Genomic DNA, 27,170 nt, shown 5'->3' on the forward strand with positions numbered 1-27,170 from the left:
CGTTTGAATTCTCTGTGACTGCACCCTCCTAATACCATTTGCATTTTCGTCCATGGGAATTATTTGATATTCAGAGTGATTTGTCAGATGGTACTTTTTATTTATTTATTTTTACCAGATTGTCACCATTGTTCAGCTAACCGTTCTTAACAGAATCCATCACATTGGGACAAAAGAGGCTGAAGAAATACTTAAGAACCTCTAAGCGCATCCAAAATAGATGCACCAGACCAGCATCTTCCCGGTGGCCAAGAAGAGGGGTGTGGAGACCCATAAACATTGATTGCAGGGTTTGTAAAAGATGATGGAGAGGCAACCAGGAGAAGCTAAGGTCAGCCTTCCCCAGAGATTTTCACACAAAGAAACAAACAAAAACAACAACAAAAAGCAAACACTATTGTTAGAGTGTTTGTAGCAGTTTGCCCGCAGGTAGGAAAAACATTTGCTTGCTCCAGAGGGGAGGGAGGAAATTAGTCTTGTGACCTGCAGATAGCTGGGGGAGGGGGGGATATACCAAGATGCTGCGCATGGTAACGAAAGCCAGTGGGAAGAACATCATTATTTTTAATTAATATTTTGTGGGACTTAAGTGCCATTGGCATGTGCCAGATTGACAGCCTGCCATCCTTTATTCATTCCAGATTCTGCTCTTCAGAGAGTGCCCCTCGCCATGCCAAGCGCTGGTTGGAGCCCAGCATCCATGTCCCCGAATCTTTCGCCCTCTGTGTGAGCATTGCCAACAAGTCAATTAGAGAAAATTAGAGTGGTGACTGCTTCCCTAATGCAGACACCTGCTTATTGCAGTGAGCCCGGCTACCACATGCACAGAGAATGGATCACTGGATCACTGTCAGACAGTAAATATAACAGGGTACCTTTGACCTCACTGGACATGAACTGTTTAATTAAGGGTAATGGGTGCAGGGCAAATACAGCCGATTGCATTGATCTTTTAAAAGGATGAGCCATTCATATTCCAGAAAGATGCAATTTATATAATATGTTCAATTCTACTTCATTGCATGGGATCCTTTGTAAATTTAATTAATAGCTAATCCAACTAGGAGCCTTTAATGATTTCCGGCCCCAGGTTTGAGGTACCTAGACGTATGAGGAATTATTTGAGTCCAGAATAAAAAGAATAAAAGTAAGGTATTTACTTAAAAAAAATTCTGGTAGCATCCAACTTTAAAGTTGATGTTTATCGACTATTATAAAGAGATGGTGTTTAATAAATATTTGCTGGAATGATGACTATCAAGACACAGAAAGGCTAAATGATACAGTCAGGGCCCAAGAGCAAATGTCCCTATTTAGTGTGAACAATGAAACACAGGTTTCTTAGTCCTAAATTGCATTCTCTTGCACTTGTAGTTCATGCAAAACAGAGCTCAAGGGAATGAGGGATATTTCCTTTGCCATACTTGTGTATTCACATTCAATTCTTCATGTACTCATTTGTTCATCCCCCCCCCATCAATTACCACTGAGCATCTTCTGTAGGAAAGGCATCACTGTGTTTTGTAGAGAATATGGGTTATTCCCCCCCCCCAAAAAAAAACCCTTTTTTTGTCCTTGTGAATCTTCTAACCAGTTGTGTTATAAGTAAAATAAAGAAGTTAATAAATAAACACAAGGCAAGCGTTCTGTAATTAGGGAGCTTTTGTGGAGAGAGGGCATTTGTGCTGAATCTTTTGAGGAATGGAGAAAGAGAAAAAGAGCAGACGAAGCAAATACAATAAACAAGTCAGTAGTTGTACCATCAGGCATGTTAGGAGCAAAGCCCGACGATGACAACCGCCACCATCGCGGTGAAGACAACGACTGTCATTTCCTCTCTTCCGCGTGGGTCCAAGGATTGAAATGCTTGATTATGACTTTTATTAAACACCTATATTCATGATTTGTTTAAATGTTTCCCTTAACCCAGTGTCTGGTCTACAGCAGGTACCCATCAAGTATCTGTTGCCTGACTGAAGGACCGTTCTCTTTTAGAAGGGAGTGGTAGAAAACCTAACTTCAAAGGCCAACGCCTGATCTTCTGCGCTACTTGCAACAGGAGAGGGTGCACTGAAGATCATTTCAAGTCAGTTCAGCACTGTGCTTGTAGGAAATCACACACACAGACCTATGCGGTCCAGGAAAGAAGGAAGAGAGGTGAGAAGAAGGCAAGCTTAAGACACTGTCACAATTGTGCAAGTGAAAAGCTCAGGCACCTGACTGAAGCAGGTTGTGGGAGTTACATAATTTCATGTCAACTTGAAGATATATAAAAGTGTCGGGGTGGAATTTAGACGACCAATCGGGATATGACCTGATACTGACTCCCTGTGGGCATGGCCTTCAAATAAGGAGGGCCCTAGGAAGCTCTCCCTGCCTCTTTGTGCTATCACCTTCCTGCTGGTTGACACTGGTTACTGCAAGTCCTGTCATGTGGCCACGACCATTGGATCCACATGACTCTGCACCACCAGCCTGTGGTCTTCCTGCATTCTGCATATTCCATGTGACTGCATGAATCTGAAGAAGGACTTATGCACTAATATCAGACCTAAGAACTAGTATCAGACTTGTGGACTTGATCTGGACTGGGCTGGGATGTTTGCTACATACATAATTACTTCTTGATGTAAAGTTCCCTCTTCAACATATTTGAGTGTCGCTGGCTTTGTTTTCTCTAATCTACCTAGTCTAACACACAGGTAGAGTAAGAACGAAGAACCAAAGATGGACGTGAGCGACATCATCCGTTACCTACATTTGGAAAGATCATAGAGAGAGGGCAATGAATTCTAGATTTTTAGAATCCGGCAGATTTAATATTTGATAAGACCACAGTGTCAAGAAGGGAGGGAAGACACTTCTGCTTTTGCTATTATGTTTGGGAACGGAAGGAAAGCACATCACAGATAAAATGACAATCTCCCCAGAGGGCAGTGGTGGCGGAAGAACTGTACGTTATTCAGCAATGGTACAGTAGACTCTCCGGGGAGCTTGGAAGGACCCGGGAGTCTGTGTTACAGACTCTTCCAAAAATGCCCTGCACTGTTTCTCTCCCCTCCTATCCCCTCTACTAAATGAACTAGTTTGAGGATAATGTAGGCTGAAAATAATTGATTTAGAGTGTTTGGATCTACCTTCTTTAACGTACCAAATTTATCTAACGGAATTCTTCATTTGATCCTAAAATGAACTTTCATTCAAGATCTCCACAATTAAGAGCAGATAGGCAAATCTGATCATTTTCCTTTGGGAAATGGAGAGGCTGAGCCAGGTCATAGTTGTCTGAAGCATAGAAGACACAGGTAAGAGCTGAATGTCTTGTCTGCCTGAGACAGGTTCATCCATAGTGCGCATGGTCTGGGTTCTTCTCTGCTCCATCGTGCAAAGCAGCTTAGAGCAGAACAAATATTCTTTGCCTGCTTCAACCAGTGCGGTGTGCTTTGGCAGAAAGCCTGCCGCGTTTGAGAAGTGGCAGAGTACATGCTTAGATTATGAAGCACTACAACAGCTTACAAATAGAGCACTTAGTTAAATGATTTCTCAGCAAAGCTTTATATCAGGAGATTAACAAGAGACAATATAACCAAACATTCTGTTTTCTTCTTTTGGTACACATTTCTCACGGGGGCAAATGGATCAAATTGAGGACAGGTAGAAATATATGACCAGCTAGATCTCTATAAGAAATATAATTACTATTAATTTGTATTATCAAATTAGTATTTTGACTTTAAAACACTAAGAACTACACAGATCATCAATTAAAAAGCTCATGATTGTTATCCAGTGGAGAGGTATAGATCAAAACAAGAATGAGATGTATTCTAATCCCAGCATTCATAGCAAAGTTTAAACAGAAAACAGCAAATGGTGGGGCCCTGGCTGTGTGTGTGTGTGTGTGTGTGTGTGTGCGCGCGCGCGCGCGCGCGTGCGCTAGGAGGTGGCTGGTAAATGCTGCAACCACTGTCAAACATGGTCTGGCACTTCCTCTAAAAATCAGCAATAGAAATACCATAGTATCCAGTAATCCTATATATATATATATATATCCTGGAAAATTAAGAGTTACTACATGAATAGATTTATTCACACCTATGTTCATTGTAGCAGTACTCACAATAGTAAAAGATGGAAACAACCTCAATGCCCACCGATGGAAGAATGGATAAACAAACTTTGGTACATACACACAATGCAATCCTATCCAGAGTGATTGAGATTCACAGGATGAATCTGGGAATCCCTCATAACAGGGATGACATACCTGGAGGATACTGTACTGATCTGGGTAAAATTAGTCAATCACACATGATTAAAAACCATAACATTTATAAATATCATAAAAGGGCTAGTATGAGAAAACTAATGTACAAAATCAAGAGAAAGGTTCACATTAAACAAAAACAAAACATCACTGATAGCTAGCAGGAGTGGAAGACAAACAGCAGAGCCATTCACTGTTTAGAGAGTAGACTGTTGTTACGGTGGGTGAAGGGGTAGGCACTATAAAACTAGAGGGAGGTTGGAGGGAAGAGGTAGATGGTAGATGGTAGAAGACCACACCGAGCAGAGTTCAAAAGTTAAAGACAAGAGAGGTCAATACTGTTACATACACAGTAAATGTATATTTAAATAAATACATGTGCACTTGACAGGGGGTATTTGTACATGCATACCTTTGCTCCAAATATATCTATGAATTTGATGGAGCATTCTGGTGACACAATTATGACATCTTCTTAGATATATTCAAACATCTTGAGGGAGTGAGTCATAGGACCTGAGGTTCAGAACCATAATCTTGGGGACACTATCATCAATGAACACAATTAACATATTCCACTAACATAATATTCTACATCGTACTTTGATGAGTAGCTACTGGTGACTTAAAAGCTCAGGAGTGGCAATCGTAGGTGCAACTATTGGTCTCTCCCTGTGTGGAGGAAAGAAGAGGGATGGAGTCGAAGGTATGTGGAAACAATTAGTCCAATGGCTTAATGGATCTCTTGAATGTTCATCTCCATGACTTTGAGACCAGAAGAACTCGATGGTTTCTGCCTATGCCTGTCATGTAAATACTACTTAATGTTCTCCTAATGTCATGGTTTTCCAGCATATCCCATAGTGACTGCTACTTTCTGCTTTGGTTTTGCCTTTTCATACAACCAGTGTCTGAGACTGGGTGTGCCTATGTGTGTAAGACAGCAGCCTACTCCAGCTGTGGATTTCTACTTTTGCTGCTTGAGTCTGTCCTCATAGGGCGGTAACTTCTGCTTTCTGAATAAAACTAAAAACTAAATTCACTGCCATGAATCGATGCCAAGGCATAGTGACCCCATAGGGCAGGGTGGAACTGCCACTCTGGATTTCCAAGACTATAAAACTCTTTATGGGAATAGAAAGCCTCATCTTGCTCCATGGAGTGACTGGTGGTTTCAAACTGTTGACTTTGTGTTTAGCCCAATGCATAACATCTACGCCACCAGGGCTCATCTTGATCTGAATATTGCCTCTTAGTTGCCCAATATGCCCATTAGGACATTTGACCATGCACTCTGGTTCCTTCATGTGCTTGTGTGTCCGTGTGTGTGTTTATGTGTGTGTGTGTTTACTTATAATCATTGTTCTAATTTATGTACTGTTGCTTGTGCTTTCTTCATTACCTTCATACTAAATCCCATTTAAGGTAACCCATTGGGCACCATGCAAGAGACCAAATGATTGTAAGAAGATAGTGTTACTCTACAGTACTCTCTGCAGGGATGAAAATGTCCCACCTCTGTGCCGTCCAATGGAGTAGCCACCATGTGGCTATTGAACACTTGAAATATGAGCCATGTGACTGGGAAATGATTCTTCTAATTTTCTATAATTGTAATTACATTGAAGGTAAACAGAGATGCACCTGTAGAGCTGTTGCATGGCTTTGTGGGAGTTGTTCCTAAGACATTACAGGCAATGCCAAGGGCAGATGGAGCAGATGCAATGTAAAGCATTTTACTCCTTTTCCTCGACTTAATTTTCTCTACAAATGTGCAGGAGCTCACTAGCTACCATAATAAGAGATAATAGCCTGGGTTGAAGTTCATCTTAATAGGTTACACACTTTGGGTACCTGAAGGTAACAAAAATAATGTATTCGCCTTATATCTGATTCAACAGCCTATGCATATCCAAACCGATTCACCTCCTCATGGCTATAAGATTGCCTTCATTGATGAAACCTTCAAATACTCATGTTTTCTGTTTTGTGCCCCACAGTTTGGATTTAGTGCTCATTTGAATATATACTGAACTCAGGAAAATATGACTAGATGGAAAATAACTGTTAGTAATGAGAAGAAGCATTAAATTAAGGCTAATTTTGAGCAGCTGTAAACTTGAACGAATTTTTAATCTCCTGATTTAATAAAACATGAATAAAATGAGGTTGGAATGATTGGGTAAGAAGAAAGACCTGATAAAAAGAATCACTACGAATGATGAATGGCCTAGGAACGCAGCAGCAGGACGCATGGGCACACATAAATTCAGCTCCTATGCCCAGTTTGAAAGCCAACCAGCGAGTATCTTATCCGCACTCTTGGGCTACTTTGAGGAGAGTGGGTGGGGGAAGAAAAGGAAAACCACAACAGACAAGACAAAATGCACTCAAAGGAACACTGCTCAAACTCAGGACACTGTGGCAGAATTCACAGTCTTTACTATGAGAAAATTCATACTAAAAAGCCTGGTTCATATAGAAAACAACGAAATTCGAAGTAAAGAAAACCGATGGGGCCCAGTAAAATATGCTGAACCAAAAGACTGAAGAGTCATGGTAAAATTGTACCATTCCTGGTATACATTTGGTGTTTACTAGGAAATTGCAACTATGATTTTTCTATTTGGCATGGATCACAGTTGCATTTCTGGGAAATTCTTTTAAAACAGTAAACAAAGGGAGGAGACAATAAATATATACTGAGATGCAAATATGTGATAAGACTATTTTCTTTTCTTTTCAACATCTTGTTTAATGAGACCGAGAAGTCAGTGAATAGCCAGAGGATAATATTTGGAGATACAAACTCAAAAGGAGTGAAAAACCTAGAAACACACAAAGGTCATGGGATCAGCCAGTTAAGGGGGCCTCTGTCTTTCAGGAGAATCACAGTGCAATTAGGGTGAAGGCCCAGTGGACAAGAGTTATTGTGGACCAGCCTTTACCCTAAGGAAACGGGAGGGGTGGGGGCGTGGAGAAAATGTGAAATTGCTGAAGGGCCGAGACACTGCCATTAGAGGAGCCTGGGCTAGAAAGAACTTTGGCTACTTAAAGGTATATGCTCTTGCACAATGCACTACTTCTCTTAAGGTTGATGTTTCTTCTTTTTCAAAAATCTGCAAATGTGAATTGCATTCCACGATGACATGCATTGTTGAGACAATCTTTTACACTAACCAGATTCTGTGCAAGCACTTAATACAACGTATTTGTTCAGTTATTATGACCCATATTTATCTGAGGCAAGAGAAGATGCTACTTCTCCTGACTATTTATCATAGGTTTACTTAACGTTTCTCCCCCTCTCTTTTTCTCTCGCAGGTCCAAACTCTCTCTGATCCTTTTTCTCTCTTGCAGAGTCCTGCAACAACCGTGGCATTGTTGCAGCTGAGACCAATAACATTTTCCCTTCACCAGTGCCCTGCCTCCCCAGTAACATTGAGAATGACCTTTCAGGAGGCACTTGGCAGATTACTAAAGGGAAAGCAGGCATTCAGCAGCAGTCCCACTCATTTTTAAATTGTGGACTGGAGTTATATTTCGGACCAAATGGCCTTACCCTGAGATAACTGATAAAGCCGGAGATGTGTCTGGTACTTGCTTCTGGCCATTTGAGTGTATCATTAAAAAACTGGAAACAAGGCACAGTAGAGGGATGGTCTCACCATTGTTACACTTTATTTTCTTTTTCTGACCTGAAATATTGCTTTATACCCTGATTGCTCAACTAGGTATGTGATTTGGGTCCGAATCACTATTGGTTGCTTTATTAAACCAAATCCACCAATAAAATTTTGCCATCAATAAAGGATTTCAAATGGATACGTTATGATTTCTACAAGTCTTTCCCAACAAGGGGTTTTGAAATTGACTGAACAGCAATATCACTGGGATGAGTGTGTAACGTCCTAAGGGAACAGCTCAGATGGCCTGGAACTCACTCATTGACATCCATTTTATTACATTAGGGAAGCGCAACCCGCACTGCATCCAACACGCATGCGCTCAACTGAAAGGACTCGGATGGTTTTGGAAGTCCTTTGTTTACCTTCGCTAATCTCTGTAGAAGTTCTTCAGATGTTCCAGAAAAGTCAAGGATCAATTCTGAACCATGAAATCAGTCGTACGTGAATGGTTTGTCTCAAAACCAATTCTGGACTTTGTCAAATATTGAAACTCTCTGGGTGCTCTCAGGACTAGTGAAAGCGGGGTTAGGTGGGGAATGATAAAAATATGATGAAGAGTTCAGTTTTTAAAGCGGGTGTTTACTTGCTTATTATTCAAGAATTCTATTTCATTGAGTACTTTGTGAGGAAAGAAGCCTATCAACAGAAAAGACTTTTTTTCTTTTCAGGTGTGAGTTTTCTAAGGTTCATAATTCAAAATAAAAATAATAAAGGAGGAAAGTGGGGTCCAGGAGGTATATTGAAATAATGCCGTGCTAGTTTAGAAGATGTAACAAAAACTGACAGAGTAACCTGTGACATCCTTTCTCGCTACTGTGTCATTAGCATTCTGTATTAATTACATTACAGACAGATCTTTGAAAAACAATGATACCGAAAACACAGGAGACTGCGTAAAAGATATATGGCAGCTCGAAATGAGCAGCCTCATGTTGGTCACATGGATTGGCCGATCTCTTTACGAGGCCTCCATCTCTAGGTTCAAGCCCTTGTGGTCTCTAGCCAGGGAGAAAAGGAGAGGCGTCCGATCCATTCTTTGAGGGAGCAGGGGGTCAGGCCTGATAATGGAACCATTACCACTGACTGACCCCTCAACAGAGGTAAAGAAAAAGAGGAAGATGCTCCACGAGATAGGTTGATAGGGTGGATGTATCAATAGGCCCAAACATCAGGGAAAAAAAATGTAAAAAAGAAAAAAATATGAGGATGAGGGAGAACTGGACAGTGTTTCTGTTGTGCTTAATGCCCTAATGAGTCGGAACAAAACGGCTGGTATCTGTTTGAAACCACCAGCCACTCCCTGGGAGAAAGACCAGTCTTTTTAAACAGTTATAGTTTGGCAAACTAATGGGGGCAGTTCTGCCCTGCCCTATAGAGTCTCTATGAGCTGGCATAGACCCAACATCAAGAAGTCAACAGAAGGTAATGGCATGCATCTTCATCTGGGCGAGTATATGTCTTTCCCAAACTCAGAGTAAGTGGACATATGATTAGCTGCTTTGCAGAATAATACATGAAATCATTCAGGAGGAGTCCTTTCCAAAAGAGAATGAGCTAATCATTGGGATGCTTCAGAGTAGTAGCTGCTGCCGTCTGTTGAATTCAAACTTGCAGCAACCCTGTAAGACTGAGGAGCACTGCTAACTTGGGTTTTCAACACTGGGAATCTGCAAGGGAATAGGCAGCCTCATCCTTTTCCTGTGGAGAGGCTGATGAGTTTGAACCATTGACCTGACCATTAGCACCCAAACATTTAATCCACCACATCACCAAAGCTATTTTTCAGAATAGTGGTGACCAATTGTTTATACATGGTTTCTCCCCTAATCAACAAGCCCATCAAGCAACATTCAAGCAACGGGTTGGTTTTGTTTCTTTTTCCTAGCTCCAGAGCCTACCATAGTTCCTGACACATGGTTAGAATTGAAAAATGTTTATTGGTTAAAAATATAACTAAAGGAAGGAGAAAGTAAAACATTGATGCTTAAGTAGAGTACACAGCTTGTAATTGGTACAATCAAAATTTGACCTAGATCTATATGAAGTTACTCTCTTAAATGATTGTAGAGGGAAGTTTTTGTGACAATATTGGGACAAGCCATCCGATTTAGAGTAGTTTCTCTTGCGTAAACTTGAATATAAAACTGGCAGCGACTCCAGCTTTGTCAGCAAAGGATTTGTTGTATCTCTTTCTGTGAAAGGACAGTGGTACTCAGGTTGGTCTCATAAATTCGCCAAGCAATCACCCACTGTTCACTCTCTGCCTTTTCCATGTCAGAGGAGTCGGGGGTTGACTGATTCTCAAATGAATAATTCTAACTAGAAGGCTCATTTCCAATGGGCTGCATTTTGGCTTATGATTATAAATGGTGAGGCTAACATCTGATTAATGTTTTAACAAGTACTCAATACGAGAACACTCACACATCCCTGGTCCCATCCCTTACCCATCAGCTATAATGATTTCTGAACTGATCCCATCAAAAATCATTACATCTGGTAATGAACTAACCTGCTCCCATCCATGGGTTTAAGTATTAATGCTCACTCAGGAAATGGAAAGTTTGCTGCTTTTTTTCTTTCTAAATCATTGAAGGTAGCGTTCAGAGAGAGCTTGTTGAATATTTAACATAAGATAAAATTCCTACCAATGTGAGAAAAGGCTCAGTGAGAATCTACACAGAGCTTGTTTTCTGCATGCTATGTATGTTGTATGCATGTGAGTAATTGTGTGTGCATACATGAATGTACACATAAAGGGCACTTTTAAAACTTTGAAGAAAATATCTAACATTGGTAAATTTTAAACCTAAGAAGGAATATATATGGAAAACCAAGGTGGTAAAGGAAAATTGAAATAATATAAATGGTGTGATATTATTTATAAAAATATTCTAAAGCAGGTTTGGGGGAAATGATTAAAACAAATATAAAGACATCCCCCTCCAGATCACCACCTCCCTTTATATTTCTACTATCTCCATTAAATCATGTCGGGATTTTTCATGAAGGTTGGGATTTCAAACTCTCTTGTTCACTTTATTGCTGTGAGTTAGGAATTGGGCTGGTCACCCTGAGATGAGTAGTTCAAACTCACCAGTTGTTCTTTGAGAAAAACATGAGGCTTTTTATTCCCCTAAATTGTTATAGTCTCAGAAACACACTGGGGCAATTGCACCCTGTCCTAAAGGGTCTCTAAGCTCTGGCATTGATTTGATGACAGGGAGTTTGCTTTTTGTTTCATCGCATAAATAGTGGTGTGTTCTCAGAGGGTTCTCCTTCGACCTCTTCTCCACTTGTTTCCCCCTCAATAATTGCACTGATGAGCATTTGATAAGGCACTCTGGTAGTGCAATGGTTAAGTGCTCAGCTCACAATTTAAATGTCAGCTATTAGAACCCCCCAGCTGCTCTGTGGGAGACAGATGTAGCAGGCAGCTTGCACAAAGATCAAAGCTTCGGGAACCCTATGTTCCACTCTGTCTTTGCAGGTGTGATGGGTTCATGGTCATACAGAATTCTAGGTCTATTTCCCAGCTGACTGCAGCTATGCTCTCCTGAGGAAGTAGGGGCAATTCCTCTTAACTTCTGAAGGAAGAGAAAGATCTTCATAAAATATGTGTTAATGTATCTTTGCTCATCCTAACAATCTCAATAAATCTGTATTTGTGTTTCTAACTGGGAAATGTGGAAATGGCCACTTGGAGTGGCTCTCAAATGCGTCAGGCATCTCTCAGCTGATAAAAAAGACCGACCATATTCTAAGTCTTTGAAGGTCAGTCAGGTTCTTTCTACCCAACCGTAATTGGGAACATTATTTCTCCCTTTGAGCATTTGGCCTATGTTGATGGAATTGCTGAATCACACCATTAAGCTCCAAACACACTTATACTCCAAAAGCTCCACCTAATTAGCTGAATAGACTTATCAAGATAATTCCATTCAAGCTTTTATTATAATGCAAGTGATCTTGAACTCTTTTCTCATCATTTCATATATATACATATATGAGCCTTGGTAGCTCCACAGGTAACCAGGAGATTGGCAATTCCAATCTACTAGCTGTTCACAGGAGAAACATTTACAGTCTTAGACTAACCGTAAGGAACAGTGCTCCTCTGTGCTATCAGGTGGACATAAGTCAGGTTTGACTCGATGGCAGTGAACTTAGTGTTCATCTGAGCTCGAAGGCTCAGTTGCCAAGCATTAGCTGCTAAGGGAAAAGTTGGACGTTTTGACCCACCAGCTGCTGTCTCGGAGAAAAAATACGACAGTCTGCTTCCATAAGGATTTGCAGCCTTGGACACAGATGCTCTGTCCTATAGGATATTTGTAAATTGAAATCTACTTGTAGGCAGGGGGTGTGTTTTGGTTTGTAATATGTATCACACTGATAACAAGATTTAAACTTTGTCTGCTCAATGACTCTCAGGAAAGCCAGGCAAAGCCCTGGATGCCCGATATTAAATAGGAAGTCAATTGTTTTTAGAGGAAGCATGCTGGTCTACTTACAAGCTATCTTACAAGTCACCACTACCCAATTTGTGATACACATGTATATATGTGTGTGTGTGTATATAAATATAAATTCAGCTATAAATCATATATATTCTCTTTCTATTATGGGAAATCCTGGATAACTGGGTTTGTAGACTTGGTGGAGAAGAGAAAAAACATGAAGGATGCTAGACAAAATTATGTGGAACAAATACAAAGAAATGTGTGTGTGTATGTGTGTAAATGCGCACGTGCGTGTGTATAACTGGAGCCCTGGTAACTTCACAGTTACACATTTGATAGCATTCCATACCGTGAGCAGTCAATTCTAAACAACCAGCCACTCCTTGGGAGAAAGATGGAGCCTTCTATTTTTGCAAAAAATTACAGTCCCAGAAACTCATGAGGTAGCTCTCCTCTGTCCTATAGGGTTGTGATGTGTTGGCACTGAGTTGATGGCAATGACTTTGCGTGTGTGTGTGTGTGTATGTGTGTCTGTGTGTGTGTGTGTGTGTGTGTGTGTAAGAGAGAGAGAGAGAGAGAGAGAGAGAGAGAGAGAGAGAGAGAGAGAGAGAGAGAGACTGAGGTAGAGGGAGAGCAAGACTGAGGCCAAGCTGATTGGAAAATCAAGTAGACACCATGGTGGACATGTTTTCCCAGACAATGTTTCCTCTATTCATGTATATTGTGGCAATCAGAAGACATCAGCTTTTATTATTAAAATATTAATTTTTCTTAGGACAAATATTGTACAATCCCAACAATACAAACAATATAGGGACCCAAGTTTATCAGTGCCTTACAAAGGAGGGATAAAAGGGGTATGAGAGAACCACACTGTAGAAACCATTGAGTTAATGGTGATGAAAACTTCTGTAGTCCATACTAGTGATTGATAGTCAATATCACTGAATGGTCTATGTAAAAAATACTTAATTAGCAAAGGTGTTACATATATTTTTAACACACACCTACAAGAAAAACATTTTTTTAATTGGGAAGTTAACACTGTGCTTGCTTTAATTTTCTTTTGTCTTTTTTTTAATTTATTTTTTTTATTTGCTTGCTTTAATTTTTAAACTTCAATACTTTCAATGACAAAAGCAAAACTCCCTAAAGAATTCCTCAGGGTTTAAATCTCTGGGGGTAGAAAAGAGTTAGCCTTCAGAACATTTCTCTACAGCTTCAGAAGGATTTGTTAGGCAGCTTAGCCTAGGGAATTGGGAAGTCCATTTACGCATGCCCAGGAGAGCCAGCATAGGACAAAGCTGGATTTTCCAGCCGGTTGGCTCGGATGGGCGTTACACCTGGAGCAGCTGGGCCAGGTGATTGCATTTCAGCCAATGGGAGCTACCTGTGGTCGTTCACCACACCTTCTCCCCCCCCCCCCCCCCCTTGCGAACCTTTGAAAAGGCAGGGACTAGAAGGGAGAGGGTCTTTTCTGGTCGTCTTCATAGGAGGAGAGAGATCCTTGTGTGACCCGAAGCAGTCTCTGCCAGGCCCCATGGTCAAAGGAATCCCATGGGTGCCGAGTAAAACCTGAAGCTTCTTTTAACTCTCATTAAATTCACTTGGGTCATGAGCCAGGCTTCGGCGTGAAATCTTTTTCGCGCAGAGCCAAGGACCGAGGCTGAAATCTAGTCCTGGAGGGAGAGACCTAACAGATTGGCTTCAGTTGTTAGATATTTTTCAAAACTCTGCTACACTTCTCACAAGATAGTTTGAGAAAAAGTCCCAACCTGATGTAGTATGTCACAGTATTTAAGAAAAGGTACTGAGTCAGGCAGTCTGAGCATTTCCTGGTTTGACTGGTTACTAGTCAAGCACTCTGGGGCAAGCTGCTTATATCTTCTTCACCTCACTTTAGCTCTATGTAAATGGTGTCAACTTATCAAGGAGAGCAGTCTCTCTTTAGGGTTACTATGAGAAACAAAGGAGACAGTGTATATAAATATGTAACTTGTCATGTACTAAGTGCTCAATAACTTTTATTTATTGCCTTTATTATGAGCCATGCAAAGTTCCCATCATTTGCAATGCTCAGATTAAGCAAAGTTCCTAGATGTTGCTCCCACAATTACATAACCAAACTGACCTTTCTGTTCTTGGGAAGGCTATTGGTATTGGTGAGACTTCTATTTTTAAAAAAAATCATTCTAAGGACTCATAATAACATAGGTCACTGGGAATAAAATCTCACTTTCAAAGAGAAAAATAATGCAAAGGCTTATGAGGATAGCCTGTTTAGAAAGGAGGGGAAATATCTTAAGCCAGATTTTGTTTATAGAAAACAGTGTCCTCCTTCACCACATTGACTGTTTTATCTTTCCCCACTTCTTGTGAAAGCCAGGAGGACTTGCTCTTCTCGGCTGACAGATTGGGGAAACCAGGACACAACACACAGTGTAAGTTGCTTGACTCACACACACACACACACACACACACACACACACACACAACCACTGCAAGGTGCGCACTGGCGCTCTGGATTCCCAGATGCTTTCCCATGCCACTCTGAGAACTGAAGCACTGGAAGGAAAAACTGGGGACTTGCCATACTCTTGTCCACAGACAATGCTGGCTCTTCATGATCGGAACCTGGACAAAATGTCCTTTCACAGTCTCCATTCTTTGCCTTCTCTGTTTCAATGGAGACACACTTACGATCATTGTGATCAAAATAATTGCTCATAAAGTTTCCCCCACAAATTGAAATAAACAAGAAAGTTCGGTGATAATACAGGCGCCTTGAAATATATCTCTATGTGTACTATATACATATATGCATATGTAAATATGTGCATACATATGACTATATACATATATTTATATATATATATATATGGTAACAGTTGAGAATTGGGCAAATACTCTGTAAAATGATATGTTAGAAAAGGACACTGATCACACCAGAGTCAAGTATAAAGAGCAAAGCCTTCCCTCTCGGCCACAATGCTATGATCATCTGCTAAGTGGATAGTTTTGCCAGTAATTTTACATTGTCCTCGGATTCTATTCAGAAATGACTAATTAGTATAGGAGCCCTGTGAATTAGATTACCATAGAGATAAATCATTTGCTTCTCCTCTGGTGGGTGTAATTCCTGGATCTGCATTTCTTTTTTTCCCTTTTTAGACAAAGTTAGATTTGTTTGCATTAAATGTGCTGTGCTCTTAGCAGGGGGGAAAAAAAGGCTCTAAGCAGTATTTATTGTAATCTATTCAAGTTTCCCGTGGACCTCTGGCTGAAAAAAACAAAGGTCTTGCCTATTATAGAAAAAAAAGAAAGGGATAAATTCAAAATTGGTATTGAGTTTTTAATTTGCTTCTGGACAACAGAAGCCTCATGGCTTGCCAGTCAAAAACACAAATCCTTGGGTTAATTGCGATAATAGACCTTTTGACTCCAAAGTTATAACCAGCTCATTCATCTCATTTCACAACCAAGAGATTTCTCACTAGTCATTCCCTATCTTTTTGGGGTCATTTTTATTGTGACTGGGGTGAAAGTTCACAGAGCAGAGAAGCAGTTGTGTAGTCAACAATTCATACACATTCGCTCATCACCTGCATTGTAATCCCCCTGACCAAACACCATCTAGCCCACACCGCCCTTGTTCTTATCTCTAGACCTTTCAATGTATGTAAATCACATCAACTGTCCCATTTCCTGTTCTCTGCCCACCCTTCCCAAGTACCACCCTGAAAACAGTAGGACACTCAGAGAAAGCCCTGAGGAAGATCACTCATGCTCCCATGAGGTGTTGAGACACAAAGAATGCTAATGCACAGAGGAGAGAGGAGAGGTAATAGAATAAATCTATAGGCACTCCTGCCATGTATTCTATAAACTTGTATTCATAATGAAATTGCTTTCATAGACCACCAACCTGCCTTGTTTTCCTTGGGCCTTCAGCCCTGAGCACACTTCATTTTGCTCCCCAAGGGAGTCATTCCCACCCATCCTTCACATCAAAATGCGTAGATGAGCACTTCTTCCACAACTTTCCTGAAGACCTTATACCCAAGTAACTTTCCAGACTATTTCTGTAACTATTGTGGTCTGAGACTTATGAGTCCTGTTTGCGCTCATGGAAAATATTTTAATTGTTATCAAATAAGACTCGAAAAGCCTAAAAGCCAGATAATATGTTTATATTTATGATTCATTCAGTGATTTTTAGGTAGTAATTTGGTTTAGTCGTTTGATCTTTTAAACACTAGCTACCACAAAAAAAGAGCAGATTTTTTTTTTTAGTAAAGGACATACATGACCTATGGGAAATTCACCCATTTAGAATTTTGATTGATGCCAATAAAGGGGTCAAGAATATTTGAAATTGAAACTGGGACTCAGGTATTAATGCATTATGTTAATACTACATTTACTTCTGTTAGAATTCATCACTTGGGTGAAAAACATTGAAACCTACAAAGGTGACTTTCAAAGAGACCCCAAATGCTAAGAAAACAAGACCAAGAAACTATATTGTTCTTCAGATTCATTATTAAGTCTACATTATATTTATAATGTTTACACGAGTGATGCAGAAGTTGGACAAGCAGCATCGATAGAGAGAATAAATAAGCAACAAGGATACATGAGTTATGCAGATCAGTTCTGAAATAAACAAGAGGCATTTACCAGTGTCTTTAGAAAATCCTAAAGAGAGTCCACACATTAAAATGGCCATGATAAAATTATAAGGTCAAAAATTGACTATGTTAACTTGAGCATGAGAAAGGGCTCCCTGAGTAAATAAGAAAAGTTTAAGGTAATATCAGTAATGAAAGCAAGGTAAATTGACTTTCTTCTAGGATGGTTTCAGTAGGAGAGTATATGGGAATTATTAAGTACTGCCCACCCCCATCTCAAGCACAGATGGAATTTGTGCTCAATATTACTTTACATAAATTACTTGAATAAGACAGCTGTATGAAAAAATGGAATACATTTAATGTTTCTGTTATTTTCTTTATCATTATATGACTTGTTTCAATGTGGTTTTTTTTTTTTTGTGACCCAGCTTTTCAAATTACTGGTTAAAAAAATCATTCCATAATCCTACTTTCACCTTACTTCAGAAAATACCAAGCAGGATTTCATTAAGCAACGTCTACATTGTTTATCATTCCAAAAATAAACAAACAAAAGACTATTCTCTAAGTGATGCTCACTCTGTTTCTTTTTGTGTATGTCAACTATTGTTGAGATTTCTGCCATGCATTGATTTTCATATTCAACATATTTGTATGTCATGAACTCAAAACATCTATATTCCATGCATCCATGCATACGAAAAATATTGTTATGTGTGTGTTGGGGTGCAGGGCAGTCTGAACTTAACATGATAATTTGCATTGCATGCACTGAACTTAGAATGCACTCTGGGAGTTACAAACGTTCATTGCTCCACCGGGTAAAAGACCTACTTCTAAGAGCCCTCAAAGGTATTCTCCCAAATACTCTATGACAGTTAAGATTTATTCTTGATGAGATTTATGACAGAGATCAGGGATGGATATAATATAGCTTGGCATTTTGGGTACCCTTGAAGAGCTAAACTTTATAACAGGTTGAAATAATTCGGGTGTTTGATTAATTGCTTATTAATGAACATGTATGTCTGGCTAGATGGAAGAACAAAACCAAACAAACCAGTATTAGATTGTCCTCTTTTCTGGAAAAACATATACATATAAAATTTTGGAAATTCCAGCTTGGGTATTAGGTATTAGGTATATTAGGTCAGGCATTTGGACAGGTGATAAACAAAATGAGTCCTTGGGTTTTTGCACGCCTCAGTTTGTTGCATAGAGAGTGTTTCCAAGTGCGGCAAAGGAAGGGAAACCCAGAAGGCACCCACTGGTTCCCCTGAATTGTGGACACTGTTTCGAGAGTGTGAGGTGACCCCCCGCAACTGTGGGAAGCTGTGCCAGCGAGCACAGGAGTGCAAGAGAGCTCCGGGGAGCTTCAGAAGGTGTTTTCGGAATCTTCTCCAGAGACTACCCAAGATTGACTGGGGTGGAAGTACTCCCAAGGAACACAGGAAAAGCACTGGGCGCTCACTCGATGCCAGGGAGAAGTCTTTGCACCCGCCAGAGTGGAAAACTGCATAATTCCTAGGAATTTGGGTCTAGTTTGAAGAAGGAAAAGTACTCAGGGTGAAGGGGTTAAGTATTGGTCTACTAACTGCAAAGTAGGTAATTCAAACCAGTCAACCACACTGCAAAGGGAAAATGAGGTTGACACTATCATAAACCCAAAGGAGGAATTCTTCTCTGTCCTAAAAGCTCAGATGACTCAGAATCAACCACAGGCAATGGGTTTGGATTTCAATGAAGGAAGGCAGTGCCTACAAAGTTTGGGGGTGGGGTGGGGGGGATTAATCATATACAAAAGAGTTGGGTGAACTTAAGCAAAATTTTACATGCAATCTGTCTTAGAAGAAGTAAAGCCGGAATGCTCCTTAGAGGCAAGCATGGCCAGACTTTGCTTTACATACTCTGGATATGTTGTCAGGAGAGACCAATCACTGAAGGTTGCATCACGTTTGGGAAAGGGAAAGGGCAGCAAAAGGGAGGAAGTCCCTCAGTGAGGGGAACTGAGGCAGCATCCGATCCGCATCAGTGGATTCAGGCCCAGCAACAATTATGAGGATGACACGAGACCTTGCCGTGTTTCATTCTGTCGTGCATAGGGGTGCTATGGGCTAGGGCAGACACAATGACACCTAACAACAAGAATCTAAGCATGCTCTCATCCAATTTAACAACTTGAAATGATGTCTCTAAGGGGTCAAGGTGTTTGAATAAATTAACTGCATTCTAGAACAAAACTCAGGAATATTTATAAAACTAGAAAGACTTCAGCACCAAACAGGTAAATTTTATCATGTCAAGGAGACATTTAAAACTTACCAGATACACAAAACAAAGAAAATGCAGCACTACATAAGAAAAAAAAATGGGGAGGGGAGGGGGTATAGACAGAAATGACACATAGGACACAATTTATAAATTTAATATTGAAAGTTATTGTAACTATATTTCATCATTCCCAAAGGTAGAAAGAATTTCCTACAAATTATGAACATGCAAGATACTGAAAGAACCAAATGACACTTGAGAAACGAAAATCACAATGTCTGTCTGACCTAAGCAACTGCGGGAAACTACAGAAGAGTGAAATAGTGAAATAGAGATGACCAAGAACAGATTAGACCTTGCAAGGGGAAAAAAATTGTGACTTTCAACTAGAGGAATAGAAATAATCCAAAGTGAAATCTACAGAGGAAAAAAAAACTGGGTTAAATGGAAACCCCCAAACAAGGGCATTGGTGCACTGTGGGACGATAGAACATGGCAGGACAAATTGCAATTGGAGTTCCAAATCAAAAGGAGAGGGTAGGTAGTTACATCATCTGGTGTCAGTTTGAGAGGATTAAGAGTGTAAGGGTAGAGTCTAGCTGTCAATCAGGATATAGCCAATGAGTCCTCTCTGTGGGTATGGTCTTCTCCTGAGGATTGTGGGAATTCCTGTATTTCCTCCTTGGAGGCAGGAGATACTCTCTCTTAGCACACTCCCTGAGAAACATCCCTATGGAGAAGACACATGGAGAGAGGCTGATGGAGCCAGGTCTCTGGAGCCGGGAAGCCACAAGGAGAGCCCTGCCAGTGCTGAGATGTTTACACCACTGGATCTACAAGACCTCCCACCTACCAGTGATCTTCCTGCATTCAGCGTCATTGCATGTGTTTTGTGAATCTGAAGAGGACTTTTTAGATTGGTCGAACTTATGGACTTGATCTGGACTGGGCTGGGATGTTTTCTCAATGTTCAATTACTCATGTATATAAAGCTCTTATACATCTGAATGTGTTATGAATTTGTTTCTCTAGCCTACCCAGACTAACATAGAGTGTAGAAAAACTATTAAGCAAATAATGACTAAAATGTTTCCAAATTTGAAGTAACTTTCAAGCCTCAAGTACAAGAAACATAAAAAAACACAAAACACTTCATAATCAGATTGCTTACAACAAGCGACAAAACACACACACACACACACAGTTCAAAGCAACTACAGGAAAACAACAGATTATATTTTTTAAAAGGATTTCAGTATTATCCCTGACAAGATGGGAGACAGTAGAGCAACATTCTCAGATTATTGAAAGAAAACATCAAACTAAATTGCCATAACCATTTAAAATATACTCAAAAAGAAAGCTAAATGAAAACCTGTTCAGGCAAAAAAAAAATCTAAAAAATATTATCACAGACTTTCAATGGCAAGAAGCCTAAAATTCCACACCTAAATACTCAAAAGTAAAGCAAAGTGAAATTTAGAGGTATATAAAAATAGGCTTTTTCCTTATCTTCAACCTTTAAAAGATAATTGCCTATTTAAAGATTAAAAATCAAAACCAAAATTCACAACAGCATATTGAGAAGTGGCACAATATTTCTTGACACATTTATATATTATCAATCTGAAGATAAAAATGAAAAAAAATGCAAAATTATATAGCCAGCGAGCCAACAAACGACGTAAGTTTGACTGATTGTAAAGATTCGATCAAACAAAATACAAGAATAAAAGATACAAGACCACCAAGACCAGAAGAGCCAGGAAAAACAAATAGCAAGAAGGCAGCTAAAAATCCAACAATATCCATATTCACATAAAATGTGAATGTTTTAAACAGCTCAGCTAAAATTCTTCAGATTGTTAAGCTGAATTTAAAAAGCAAGAGCAACCTAAGTGCTGTCTACAAGTAACATACTTTCAATAGAGAGACAGGAATAGTTCAAAAGTTATAGGAGAGAATAAGCATATGTTAGCTAACACCAAACAGATACAATGGGCTGGGGTGGATACATGACTTTTGAAGAAAGCAAATTTCAGAGTAAAAAGAATTCCTGAAGTTATTGAGAGATAGTTCAGCAATGATACAATAGCCAATTTTCAAAAACCATAAGACCCTAAATAATTCTGTCCCTAAAGATATCATTCCCAATGCATGAAGCAGAAACAGATAGAACTAGAAAGAGAAACATGCAAGTTCCCAGGTATAATTGATTAATATGGCAAAATGCCTGGACAACTGTTTTTGATTTTTGTGTGTCCATTCCCTTCAAGTCAGCATTGAATCCCCTTCACAGAATAATGATGCCCAGACAGCTACCATTAACCTCTGAGACTCAAACTTGTAGCTATCAATGTCCCTTAAGCAGGGACCTGGGAGCCTGGGTGACTCTGTGGGTTAGGCACTGGTCTGCTGATGGGAAGGTGGACAGTTCTAACCTACCAGTTGCTCTGTAGGAAAAAAAAAAAAGATGAGGTTGTCTGGTCCCATTAAGATTTATAGTCTCAGAAACCCTGAGACAGAAATGACTCTTTGGCAGTTGTGTGTGTGTGTGTGTGTGTGTTCTCATTAGATAGTATAATTCTGCTGTTGAACAAACTGAATTTTGCCAGAATCCTTGGATCCTCTGTACTATAGGAAACCGAATTCCCACTGCAGTGGTGTGATCTAGCATATGTCCTGACCAGCTTTGGATTCGAAGTTTCTCCTCATCCTGCTAAAATGCTAGGTCTTTGCTGTTTTGCGATATTTCTCTACCTGAGTGACTTACTGTAATATCTGACCCTTTTTCATTAAAAAACAAAACAAAAAAAGTCAGGTCTGATTCTTCTGTTGACTTTAGTGCCTTTGCTCTCTTCCTTCATTTATACAACTGGATGACACCTGACACTAAACATAATGGAGAGGCAGGAGGAAAGGCCTGGCCTTTGTGAAGTAGTTGGGAAATGCAATGAGTAGTTATCTGTCAGCACTAACAGGCATGGGAAGTAAGGGTATGATCTGGGTTGCTCTGACCCAAATAAAATGTTTTCTTGAAAAACATGGAAGATGGAGCAAACTTTTTGACTGATTGACTGATTGAAGGTAATGTGGGTAGAATGAGAGGCTCACATAATCTGTCATTTTATTTGTTTTTGCAGCTACCAGTACACATTATAAAAATAGAAGGCTGCATTCTCACAGTTGTGAAAACAGAAAGAAGAGACAGAGGTTTGGAGTTGCTTAGGATTTCTATCGCAATGAGAAGGTCTTTTCTCCTCCTATTCAAAAATAGTATCCACTTTTTTTTAGAAAATTCACCAGGTGAAGGCGATGCATATGTCTTGGACTGCAGGGAGTAGAACATGGGGTGAGTTAAAAATAGAACAGTATGTATCTTTAATAGAGCACATTGAAGCTGTGTTGAACGACTGCTTGAAAATGCCTATAGGCTGAGAAGTCAGTAAACTATATATATTTAAACAACAAGAAAACCTGTCTTGGAATGAAGTACAGTCAGAATGCTCCTTAGAATTGAGGATTCTGAACTTCATCTCGTTTACTTTGCTGTGAGGAGAGACCAGTCCTTAGAGCAGGGGACGGTCCGCAGGAAGGTCAGTAGGTCAGTGGGAAAGAAAACCCATAACTAGCTAGTGACCCAGTGACATCAACAATGGCTCAACCATAGAACTAACTGTAAGGAAGGGGCAGGACTGGGTCACTAAGAATCAGAAATAGGATGAGTCAGAATGGACTTGATGGCATTGAGGTTTTTAAACAACCACTAAATGATTGGATGAATGGACAAATGATAAAATCCATTCTTCTCAATTCAGTCTGAATAACAGTTTCATGGAGTAACCTTTATGTTCCCTGCTTCTTTTGGGGGGAACTAGTGGTCATGGTGAATGAATTTAATTCTCCCACCAGCATTTCCTAATCAGTATTCTGTTAGAATTGAAACTGAGGGTTTGTATTTTATCTTTCAATGAACTGAATGTCAGTATCACTTAGATTTTCGACTCATATTTCTTTCAGTAAATAAATACGTTTGATATAATTCCATGAATGCAACGTGCTACCTTGGTTTAGAAACAAGGAGTCTTAAACTATTAAACAAATTTGTTTGAAATAGTTCACTTTTAAATAAAGTAGACAAATTAGAACAAGACACAATTCAAGTTCATAAAAATACATAATCCACAGTCTATTTTGATTTATATTTTTTGAAGTGTTGATGTACACTACGGTAATAAGAAGGCTTTATTTATATGTGCATACTATTTTTCTTACATTTTGTATTGGGGGCTCTTACAGCTCTTATCATAATCCATCCATCCATCCATCCATCCATCCATCCATCCATCCATCCATCCATTGTGTCAAGCACATTTGTACATATGTTGCTATCATCGCTTTCAAAAGATTTTCTTCCTCCTTGAGCTCATAGTATCAAATCAGTATGTTTGCATAACAATGAATTAATTAAAAAAACAAAAGACTAATTGTTTGATTTCATGCTTTCTTTTTGTTAAAATAAAACTCATGTTCAAAGGGTATCAGCTAGTAGAACTTTAAAAATGCACATGTCATTATATTTCCCTTTTCAGGTCAGTTTTTAGTGTAAATTTGTGATGATTAAGTTAATATCATACCTGGAACAGTCTTATTAGTTCCTGAAAACATCTCAGAGGAGTTTTCTCTTTTCTTGCTAAGCATTTGAGGAAATTTGCAATGGTAATCTCTCAAATTCCTAAAAGCTGCATGAATTGAAGATTCCTGGAGAGTTTCTTTGTAATGAAGAGCATCGTTATCAAAGGACTTGGTGAACACTGCAACACAGGACTTTATTATGAGTTTGCACCATACTCTCTCGCCTGGGAAGCCCATCTGCACTGCCTCTGGAGTCCCTCTTTCCTGTTTTTAAGTGTGGCATAAAGATCAACTGTCAGAGACTATGTGCGCTGAATAATGGAAACAGACAGTCCCCTGGTAGAGGTATGACCGCCAAAGAATATTTGTGATCGCTTTCACATTCAAACTCAGGACTAGCTGAGAGAACATCATTCCTACATGCCAGGCTTACTCCAATTCTGGAGATTTCCAGTAAATATGCTGCATATTAGTGTTTGAAGCAATTCAAGAAAGAGTGTATCTTATCATTAGTAGAGGGAAATAAAGTAAATATAGACCATCTATCAGGACAGCAATAAATTAATAATTCACATGGAGGAAAAGGTAAGTTGTTTTGTTTGTTGTTTTTAACTTATTTTTGATACCTATGAATCACAATAATCAATGATGTATATTGGCCACCCCATCCCTTAGGTGCTATGTGACAAAGGAGCTGATATTTATTTATTTATTGAGTGATTAACAAGAAGATATATGTAGATTTGAATACCTAAAATGCAGTTATGAGAGAGGGTTTTCTTAGGGCAGAAGCATATGACTTTGATATTAATATTACTAAATAATTCAAGATTAAAGAAAAACAGACTATCTTCCTAGTAAACAAAAAGATGAAAACATGTTAACTTTCTTTTGTTGGAATAATAAGTTCAGTCATTCCCACTCCCACTGGGAAGAAAAAAAAATCAAATGCATTTTTATATGTTTCAATATACATATACATAGCCTTTTATATATATGTTTAAAGATATATATATGACCTTAAAGATATAAAACATCTCTATATGGTACTATATATATCACTGCATTGAATCAATTTCAATGTATAGTAACCCTATAGAACAGAGTAGAACTCCACTCATGGGATTCTGATTCTATAACTCTTTATGAAAGCAGAAAGCATCATCTTCCTCCCAAGGAGCTGCTGGTAGGTTGTAACTGTCAACCTTGTGATTTACAGCCCAATGCATAAACCATTATGTTCCAAAGACCAGGACATTATGTAAAATCAGGGGCTATCTAAAATTGGAGGATGATGACAAGCGATTACAAAACAGAAGATGACTGCATCACTATGTATCTGCCAAATGACATCATCGCATACTTGCCAAATGACATAATTCCATGATTTCCAAGTTACTGAAAATCATGCCTCAGACAAGTAGACTCATGTAGCCTTATCATGACAGTATGAGTTCCAACTTACACCCCTGCTTATTTACTACAGAATCAATACAAAAAACCATTTCCCATCAGCCTGAAAAACATTCAGATATACATTTTACTATCATCATAACTGTAAAATATTGTATCTCAAGATGGGGATATATACAAATATTTGTTTTCACAAGGAATGTATGGTACAGATTGACATCATAATCTCAAAGCACAATGTTCCAAGAAGAAAATAATTTTAAATAAATTATTTCCTTAAATAGCAGAATGATCATAAATACCAGGTACTCACCTAATCTCTCAATGGAATAATATCTCTGCTTACTGTCCACACGTACTGTCTCTGCATAGGGACTACCAACACCATAACCAATGATGTATCCTCGCACGACAATGTTTGGGTTCAGGGGAGGGGTCCAACTCATGATAATGCAGTTGGTCTGGGGCCTCACGTGAAGAGAGCTCGGCTGGTCAGGAACCTGAGACTCTAGGTTGAAAAACAAAACAAAACAAAACATCATGAATACATCTCTTAATAGAATCTGTAGCATGCAAGCTCTGCCTTTTACAGCAAAATATAATATCATATTCTATGGGTGTTTGAGTAGCATATCAGTTATTGCCTAAACTCCTCCGTGTGTCAGCAGGTAACATACTTTCCATGTTTAATTTGACGTTAGTCGAATTTCTTAAGTATAAGATGATACTGAATTCCCTTCATAGGCACTTTTCCACTATGCATACATCTTTAGTTGCTTTGTTTGTGTGTGTGTGTTTCCATGCATTTTTTATTATGCATCATTAGTGAAGGATGATGTCAAAGCAGATATAAGAATAAAAGATGGGTAATGTAAAGTCAAAAACTGTCTTGCCCAAGGATTATTTACTCTGATTTAATTAAAATTGAAAATAAATATCAAATTTTCTTGGAAAATTATTTGGGGAACCAATTTCAGGCATGATCCCTTTGTCTGATTCGGATGGTGCTTCACCCAAGTCGCATTGTCACTGGGAAAGGTGCATGTATTGTGACAGGAGGGACTGGTGTGAATTAAAGCCCCACAGGGTTTGGTATAAGGCAACTTTGGTCTACTTATAGCCTTTTCTATTTATGTATGTATGACCTCAGAAAGTGATATGACTTTCCTTTGTTTTTCTTCTAATTCAATGGGCATGCTATCAAAAATTGATTGGGTGCTAAGCTCTGGATGTTAGAGAGGTTTTAGATACTCTTAGGCAGCCAAGCAGCGAGCCCATCTCTTTGCTCAGCCCCAGTCCCTCTCTGGTAGGATGAAGAAGACAAGGTGTTGAGAAGCTTTAATGAGATCATGAGTAGAAGTACACTCTTTATGAGTAGTGGATACATTCTCCAATGATGCCAGAGAATGTGCACAGCACTCAGATTTTCTTTTAAAAAATACTTAGTATTATAAATTTATAAATTGGCATTCTAATTTTAGTATTATTGCCGCAGCCCCATGAATCCATCCCTGAAAGAGAGATCCTTTTCTTACTTTTATTCAATGAACACATATTTATTGTATGTCTGTTATTTTTGAAGTATGCAAGTAGGTAGCTATGATGTCTAGGTTACAGTGTGAAAGAATAAAGCGGACACACTACCTGTACCCTTGAAGTTTACAGCCTAATTGGGAAGACAGACAAGTAGAAATGGGTCATAATATAGTATGATTAATACTTTGATATATTAATGCAAACATTGACACATTAATACAACATGTGGAGCTTATTTGCTGGAAATCATGGAGGTTTTCTAGGA

The 27,170-nt window shown here is 39.2% G+C and overlaps 1 protein-coding gene across 1 annotated transcript in view; it reads right to left on the reverse strand.

The window, feature by feature from the left end:
- Positions 1-27,170, reverse strand: part of DCC (DCC netrin 1 receptor) — an 824,140-nt gene that overhangs the window by 159,397 nt on the left and 637,573 nt on the right. The window contains exon 14 of the mRNA XM_075533227.1: positions 25,683-25,877. Coding sequence (XP_075389342.1) covers positions 25,683-25,877 — 195 coding nt within the window. The remainder of the gene's footprint in view (positions 1-25,682; positions 25,878-27,170) is intronic.

The sequence above is a fragment of the Tenrec ecaudatus genome, chromosome 15, assembly GCF_050624435.1.
Source record: "Tenrec ecaudatus isolate mTenEca1 chromosome 15, mTenEca1.hap1, whole genome shotgun sequence".
In the NCBI taxonomy this organism is placed as follows: Eukaryota; Metazoa; Chordata; class Mammalia; order Afrosoricida; family Tenrecidae; genus Tenrec; species Tenrec ecaudatus.